Genomic DNA, 8,466 nt, shown 5'->3' with positions numbered 1-8,466 from the left:
AGAGAGAAAGGGGAGAGAGAGAGAGAGAAAGGGGAGAGAGAGAGAGAGAAGGGGGAGAGGAGAGAGAGAAAGGGGAGAGAGAGAAAAGGGAGAGAGAGAGAGAAAGGGGAGAGAGAAAGGGGGAGCGAGAGAGAGAGAAAGGGGAGAGAGAGAGAGAGAAAGGGGAGAGAGAGAGAGAGAGAGAAAGGGGAGAGAGAAAGGGGAGAGAGAGAGAGAAAGGGGGAGAGAGAGAGGAGAAAGGGGAGAGAGAGAGAGAGAGAAAGGGGAGAGAGAGAGAGAGAGAGAGAGAGAAAGGGGAGAGAGAGAGAGAGAGAGAGAGAGAGAGAGAAAAGGGGAGAGAGAGAGAGAGAGAGAGAGAAAGGGGAGAGAGAGAGAGAGAGAAAGGGAGGGGAGAGAGAGAGAGAGAAAGAAGGGAGAGAGAGAAGAGAAAGAAAGGAAGGAGAGAGAGAGAGAAAGAAAGGAAGGAGAGAGAGAGAAAGAAAGGAAGGAGAGAGAGAGAAAGAAAGGAAGGAGAGAGAGAAAGAAAGGAAGGAGAGAGAGAGAAAGGAAGGAAGAGAGAGAAGGAGGAGAGAGAGAGAGAAAGGAAGGAGAGAGAGAGAGAAAAGAAAGGAAGGAGAGGAGAGAGAAAAGAAAGGAAGGAGAGAGAGAGAAGAAAGGAAGGAGAGAGAGAAGGAAAGAGAGAGAGAGTAAGAAAGGAAGGAGAGAGAGAGTAAGAAAGGAAGGAGAGAGAGAGAAAGAAGAGAGAGAGAGAAAGAAGAAGAGAGAGAGAGAAAGGAAGGAGAGCGAGAGAAAGGAAGGAAGGAGAGAGAAAAAGAAAGGAAGGGGAGCGAGAGAGAAAAAGAAAGGAAGGGGAGCGAGAGAGAAAAAGAAAGGAAGGGGAGCGAGAGAGAAAAAGAAAGGAAGGGGAGCGAGAGAGAAAAAGAAAGGAAGGGGAGAGAGAGAAAAAGAAAGGAAGGGGAGAGAGAGAAAAAGAAAGGAAGGGGAGAGAGAGAAAAAGAAAGGAAGGGGGAGAGAGAAAAAGAAAGGAAGGGGAGCGAGAGAGAAAAAGAAAGGAAGGGGAGAGAGAGAAAAAGAAAGGAAGGGAGAGAGAGAAAAAGAAAGGAAGGGAGGAGAGAGAAAAAGAAAGGAAGGGAGAGAGAGAAAAAGAAAGGAAGGGGAGAGAGAGAAAAAGAAAGGAAGGGGAGAGAGAGAAAAAGAAAGGAAGGGAGAGAGAGAAAAAGAAAGGAAGGGGAGAGAGAGAAAAAGAAAGGAAGGGGAGAGAGAGAGAAAAAGAAAGGAAGGGGAGAGAGAGAGAAAAAGAAAGGAAGGGGAGAGAGAGAAAAAGAAAGGAAGGGAGAGAGAGAGAAAAAGAAAGGAAGGGGAGAGAGAGAGAAAAGAAAGGAAGGGAGAGAGAGAAAAGAAAGGAAGGGGAGAGAGAGAAAAAAGAAAGGAGGGGAGAGAGAGAGAGAAAAAGAAAGGAAGGGGAGAGAGAGAGAAAAAGAAAGGAAGGGAGAGAGAGAGAAAAAGAAAGGAAGGGGAGAGAGAGAGAAAAAGAAAGGAAGGGGAGAGAGAGAGGAAAAAGAAAGGAAGGGGAGAGAGAGAGAAAAGAAAGGAAGGGGAGCGAGAGAGAAAAAGAAAGGAAGGGAGCGAGAGAGAAAAAGAAAGGAAGGGGAGGAGAGAGAGAAAAGAAAGGAAGGGGAGAGAGAGAAAAGAAAGGAAGGGGAGCGAGAGAGAAAAAGAAAGGAAGGGGAGAGAGAGAAAAAGAAAGGAAGGGGAGCGAGAGAGAAAAGAAAGGAAGGGGAGAGAGAGAAAAAGAAAGGAAGGGAGAGAGAGAAAAAGAAAGGAAGGAGAGAGAGAGAAAAAGAAAGGAAGGGGAGAGAGAGAAAAAGAAAGAAGGGGAGAGAGAGAGAAAAGAAAGGAAGGGGGAGAGAGAGAAAAAGAAAGGAAGGGAGAGAGAGAGAAAAAGAAAGGAAGGGGAGAGAGAGAGAAAAAGAAAGGAAGGGGAGAGAGAGAAAAAAAAAGGAAGGGAGAGAGAGAAAAAGAAAGGAAGGGAGGAGAGAGAAAAAGAAAGGAAGGGGAGAGAGAGAAAAAGAAAGGAAGGGGAGAGAGAGAGAAAAGAAAGGAAGGGGAGAGAGAGAAAAAGAAAGGAAGGGGAGAGAGAGAAAAGAAAGGAAGGGGAGAGAGAGAAAAAGAAAGGAAGGGGAGAGAGAGAAAAAGAAAGGAAGGGGAGAGAGAGAAAAAGAAAGGAAGGGGAGAGAGAGAAAAAGAAAGGAAGGGAGAAGAGAGAAAAAGAAAGGAAGGGGAGAGAGAGAAAAAGAAAGGAAGGGGAGAGAGAGAAAAGAAAGGAAGGGGAGAGAGAGAAAAAGAAAGGAAGGGGAGAGAGAGAAAAGAAAGGAAGGGGAGAGAGAGAAAAAGAAAGGAAGGGGAGAGAGAGAAAAGAAAGGAAGGGAGAGAGAGAAAAGAAGGAAGGGAGAGAGAGAAAAAGAAAGGAAGGGGAGAGAGAGAAAAAGAAAGGAAGGGGAGAGAGAGAAAAAGAAAGGAAGGGGAGAGAGAGAAAAAGAAAGGAAGGGGAGAGAGAGAAAAAGAAAGGAAGGGGAGAGAGAGGAAAAAGAAAGGAAGGGGGAGAGAGAGAAAAGAAAGGAAGGGGAGAGAGAGAAAAGAAAGGAAGGGGAGAGAGAGAAAAAGAAAGGAAGGGGAGAGAGAGAAAAAGAAAGGAAGGGGAGAGAGAGAAAAAGAAAGGAAGGGGAGAGAGAGAAAAGAAAGGAGGGGAGAGAGAGAAAAAGAAAGGAAGGGGAGAGAGAGAAAAAGAAAGGGAAGGGGAGAGAGAGAAAAGAAAGGAGGGGAGAGAGAGAGAAAGAAAGGAAGGGAGAGAGAGAGAAAAAGAAAGGAAGGGAGAGAGAGAAAAAGAAAGGAAGGGGAGAGAGAGAGAAAAAGAAAGGAAGGGGAGAGAGAGAGAAAAGAAAGGAAGGGGAGAGAGAGAAAAAGAAAGGAAGGGGAGAGAGAGAGAAAAAGAAAGGAAGGGGAGAGAGAGAAGAAAAAGAAAGGAAGGGGAGAGAGAGAGAAAAAGAAAGGAAGGGGAGAGAGAGAGAAAAAGAAAGGAAGGGGAGAGAGAGAGAAAAAGAAAGGAAGGGGAGAGAGAGAAAAAAGAAAGGAAGGGAGAGAGAGAGAAAAAGAAAGGAAGGGGAGAGAGAGAAAAAGAAAGGAAGGGGAGAGAGAGAAAAAGAAAGGAAGGGGAGAGAGAGAGAAAAAGAAAGGAAGGGGAGAGAAGAGAGAAAAGAAAGGAAGGGGAGAGAGAGAGAAAAAGAAAGGAAGGAGAGAGAGAGAAAAGAAAGGAAGGGAGAGAGAGAGAAAAAGAAAGGAAGGGAGAGAGAGAGAAAAAGAAAGGAAGGGGAGAGAGAGAGAAAAGAAAGGAAGGGGAGGAGAGAGAGAAAAAGAAAGGAGGGAGAGAGAGAAAAAGAAAGGAAGGGGAGAGAGAGAAAAAAGAAAGGAAGGGAGAGAGAGAAAAAGAAAGGAAGGGAGAGAGAGAGAGAAAAGAAAGGAAGGGGAGAGAGAGAGAAAAAGAAAGGAAGGGGAGAGAGAGAGAAAAAGAAAGGAAGGGGAGAGAGAGAGAAAAAGAAAGGAAGGGGAGAGAGAGAGAAAAAGAAAGGAAGGGGAGAGAGAGAGAAAAGAAAGGAAGGGGAGAGAGAGAGAAAAAGAAAGGAAGGGGGAGAGAGAGAAAAAGAAAGGAAGGGGAGAGAGTGAGAAAAAGAAAGGAAGGGAGAGAGAGAGAAAAAGAAAGGAAGGGGAGAGGAGAGAGAGAAAAAGAAAGGAAGGGGAGAGAGAGAAAAAGAAAAGGAAGGGGAGAGAGAGAAAAGAAAGGAAGGGGAGAGAGAGAGAAAAAGAAAGGAAGGGAGAGAGAGAGAAAAAGAAAGAAGGGGAGAGAGAGAGAAAAAGAAAGGAAGGGGAGAGAGAGAAAAAGGAAAGGAAGAGGGAGAAGAAGAAAGGAAGGGAGAGAGAGAGAAAAGAAAGGAAGGGGAGAGAGAGAAAAAGAAAGGAAGGGGAGAGAGAGAGAGAAAAGAAAGGAAGGGGAGAGGAGAGAGAAAGAAGGAAGGGAGAGAGAAGAAAAAGAAAGGAAGGGGAGAGAGAGAGAAAAAGAAAGGAAGGGGAGAGAGAGAAAAAGAAAGGAAGGGGAGAGAGAGAAAAAGAAAGGAAGGAGAGAGAGAGAAAAAGAAAGGAAGGAGAGAAAAGAAAGGAAGGAGAGAAAAGAAAAGGAAGGAGAGAAAAAGAAAGGAAGGAGAGAAAAAGAAAGGAAGGAGAGAATAAGAAAGGAAGGAGAGAAAAAGAAAGGAAGGAGAGAAAAGAAGGAAGAGAGAGAAAAAGAAAGGAAGGAAGGAGAGAAAAGAAAGGAAGGAGAGAAAAGAAAGGGAAGGAGAGAAAAAGAAAGGAAGGGAGAGAAAAAGAAAGAAGGAGAGAAAAAGAAAGGAAGGAGAGAGAGAGGAAAGGAAGGAGAGAGAGAGAAAGAAAGGGAGAGAGAGAAAGAAAGGGAGAGAAAGAAAGGAGAGAAGAAAGAAAGGGAGAGAGAGAAGAGAAAGAAAGGAAGGAGAGAGAAAAGAAAGGAAGGAGAGAGAGAGAGAGAAAGAAAAGAAAGGAAGGAGAGAGAGAGAAAGAAAGGAAGGAGAGAGAGAGAAAGACAGGAAGGAGAGAGAGAGAGAGAGAGAAAGAAAGAAAGAAAGAAAGAAAGAAAGAAGGAAGGAGAGAGAGAGAGAGAGAAAAGGAAGGAGAGAGAGTGAGAAAGAGAGAAATCCAGAGGCAGTGATCGAGAAAAACAAAGCCATTTTTTAATGTTTTGACATTTCTCATTTTTAATTTCGGCAGATTACATTGGTGCTGTGTAAATAAAGGTTACTATTCCAACATTTCTCATTATCTCCGCACATTGTGCTGGTGCCTATAACTACAGGGTAATATTCTAATACTTTGGGACTTATCAGTGAAAACTATAGGACATTAGTGCAGTGATATCACTAGAATCGCCCTGCATTCATCCACATACTCAGGATAAGGTTTGTATTGTGGGGTCTGATGTCTCCACAGCATCGCACAGCACAAAGATTCCACTATGGCTCTTCCAAATATTCCCCATGAGCCCTTATGTAAACCAGTGGCAGCCTACAATGCTTGCTTTCATACTGCCAGCTATACATGTAACCTCTGCTGCTCAGGAACCTACGTGGTAAATCTCACTTGTTCCTAATGCTATTTTGGAGGCAATGCAGATAGAACTATGACTGGATGTATTGCTGTCTACAGTGAAAATCCACAGAAAAAAAATTGACGAGATGCAAATTTAAATGCTGCACCGCCGGTTCATTTCATCGCCAGAATCTCATTTACTTTGCTGCTCCGGTGAAAAGCTGCAGATTTTCTGCATGGAAAACTCATCAGCAGATTCCCTGTGTGTGACCATCCCCTTCAGGAGATTGATCAGACTCTGCCCTGTAGAATCAGTGAGGACATTTCTTTCTCCTCGGCTATAACCAGGAGGCTCGTTTAGGTTCTTTTGGATCAAACCGTTGTATTTCTAAGTATGAATCTCTCTGGACGCAGCCACTACGGGAGGTTTTCAGACCACACTGCTGTCCAGCGTTGGATCTGATTTTATAGGGATTATCCAGATATTCTCTGGTCAATCTAACATCCGGCGATAACATGCAACTGTCCTATCCAGCGTGTAGAAGCCCCCTGACTACTACTAAAGGGGTCTTCCTATTATGTTATACCCATCCAGCCGCTATCCATTACTAATGTTAGATACGTCGCCAACTCAGCCATGGCATCATCATCATCAATATCTGTCGTAAGACAACTTACCAGCAAATCATATCACACTGATATAGGACGCCCAACTATTATCATAAAATAAAGGCCAGTCCCTTCATCATCATCATCATCATCTGACACTTGTCTATCAGGATCAGACTCAATCATCAGCTGCCTCCACTACTCCATTAGGAAACGCCTCCGCGGATTACAGCTCAGCCTGTCGTTTTTCCATAGTCACCGGACCATCATCCCCTGACACATGACAACCCGCTACCGGACCATCGTCCCCTGACAACCCGACCCCGGGCCATCGTCCCCTGACAACCCGACCCCGGGCCATCGTCCCCTGACACCCGACCCCGGGCCATCGTCCCCTGACAACAGATCATCATCCCCTGACACATGACAACCCGCCACCGGACCATAGTCCCCTGACAACCCGACCCCGGGCCATCGTCCCCTGACAACCCGACCCCGGGCCATCGTCCCCTGACAACCCGCCACCGGGCCATCGTCCCCTGACAACCCGACACCGGGCCATCGTCCCCTGACAACCCGACACCGGGCCATCGTCCCCTGACAACCCGATACCGGGCCATCGTCCCCTGACAACCCGACACCGGGCCATCGTCCCCTGACAACGGACCATCATCCCCTGACAACCCGCCACCGGACCAGCATCCTCTGACAACCCGCCACCAGACCATCATCCCCTGACAACCCGACCACGGACCACCATCATCCCCTGACAACCTGACCACGGACCACCATCCTCTGACAACCCGACCACGGACCATCATCCTCTGACAACCCCCCCACTGGACCATCATCCCCTGACAACCCAACACCGGACCATCATCCCCTGACAACCCGACCAAGGACCATCGTCCCCTGACAACCCGACCACGGATCATCATCCCCTGACAACCCGACCACGGACCATCATCCCCTGACAACCCGACCACGGACCATCATCCCCTGACAACCCAACACCGGACCATCATCCCCTGACAACCCGACCACGGACCATCATCCTCTGACAACCCCCCCACTGGACCATCATCCCCTGACAACCCGACCACGGACCATCATCCTCTGACAACCCGACACCGGACATTCATCCCCTGACAACCCGACCAGGGACCATCATCCTCTGACAACCCCCCACTGGACCATGATCCCTGACAACCCCCCCACTGGACCATCATCCCCTAACAACCCAACCATCATCCCCTGACAACCCCCCCACTGGACCATCATCCCCTGACAACCCGACCAGGGACCATCATCCTCTGACAACCCCCCCCACTGGACCATCATCCCCTGACAACCAACCATCATCCCCTGACAACCCCCCCACTGGACCATCATCCCCTGACAACCCGACCACAGACCATCATCCTCTGACAACCCCCCCCCCCCCACTGGACCATCATCCCCTGACAACCTGACACCGGACCATCAGCCTCTGACAACCCGACCAGGGACCATCATCCTCTGACAACCCCCCCACTGGACCATCATCCTCTGACAACCAAACACTGGACCATCATCCCCTGACAACCCCCCCACTGGACCATCATCCTCTGACAACCCCCCCCCACTGGACCATCTCCTCTGACAACCCCCCCCCACTGGACCATCATCCCTCTGACAACCCCCCCCCCCCCACTGGACCATCATCCTCTGACAACCCATCTGCAGCCTCCTCTGTCCCTGACACCCCTACAGCTCCGCCAATACCCCGTCCATATCTGGTGGCAGTCCTGCAGCGCCCCCTCCTGTACATGGCCCCGCAGCCACCATCCTGCTGCCTCCTCCTCATTATAAGCCCCCGGTATACCGCCCCCCCGCTGTACACACATCACTGCCTGTGGTAACCTTGGCTGTCCTCAGCAGCCCATAACCGCGGGCACCGCGGAGCACATGACGGTGTCTCCTCCTCCCCCCGAGTCCGCACAGCGCCCCCATTCTTCCATCCTGTCCCCTCCTCACCTTTCTCTTCTTCATGGAGAAAACCCGGCTCTTTCCGCCGCCAAAACTCTCCTACTACTTAGCAAAACTTTCCAGGCTCCGCGACGGCCCCGCCCAGCAACTCACACACGGAGAACCGGCCTGCGTCTGACGTCAGCAGGGAAGCACATAGTAACGTGGCCATCTTCACTGAGGGCAAAACAACAGCCACAGCCTAGCGTCAGTGATCGCACGCACCGGGACGTGAAGCCGATGGCATCCATGCCTGAAGCTGGCAAACGCTCATTAACCAGTTCAGCACTGGGTTCCTGTTTTTAATGCATTTATTTTTAAAAGATAATAAAAAATATATACAGCTCAGAAAAACGACTTTGAAAAAAAAATAGTAAAGAAATAAAAATGTAAATTATATCCCTCATAGTTCGAGGTGTTCGTCTCACAATCACTATTTTTCTTTCGACATACAGTCATAGGAGGCCGATAGGAGGCCTGGGATTCTTCTTAATCCACTGTCTCCTCGTCCTTACATGGGCCAGGTTTCAGGTTCATCCGGGTCCTTGGCTGACAAGCCTCCGTTGGCCTGTAAGCCGGTGACCAGATGGAACACGAAGACAGGGACAAGGCGGAAGTGACCAAGCAAATTTTATTTCTCTAGCATGGCGGGAAAATGCGGTAACTATAGCAACAATAGTGCATAGCAGAATAATTACA

At 48.4% G+C, this 8,466-nt stretch overlaps 1 protein-coding gene across 1 annotated transcript in view; it reads right to left on the bottom strand.

Moving 5' to 3' along the window:
- The window catches only part of CUNH1orf174 (chromosome unknown C1orf174 homolog), a 26,790-nt gene extending 18,864 nt beyond the window's left edge, over positions 1-7,926 (bottom strand). Inside the window, exon 1 of the mRNA XM_073656730.1 lies at positions 7,777-7,926. Within this exon, the coding sequence (XP_073512831.1) occupies positions 7,777-7,791 (15 nt within the window). The 5' untranslated portion in view covers positions 7,792-7,926. The remainder of the gene's footprint in view (positions 1-7,776) is intronic.
- Positions 7,927-8,466: the final 540 nt, after the last annotated feature.

This window comes from Phyllobates terribilis, unplaced genomic scaffold (assembly GCF_046119375.1).
Source record: "Phyllobates terribilis strain yellow unplaced genomic scaffold, ASM4611937v1 Scaffold_12__6_contigs__length_324123572, whole genome shotgun sequence".
Classification (NCBI taxonomy): domain Eukaryota; kingdom Metazoa; phylum Chordata; class Amphibia; order Anura; family Dendrobatidae; genus Phyllobates; species Phyllobates terribilis.
This window is presented reverse-complemented; position numbering and strand designations above follow the sequence as displayed.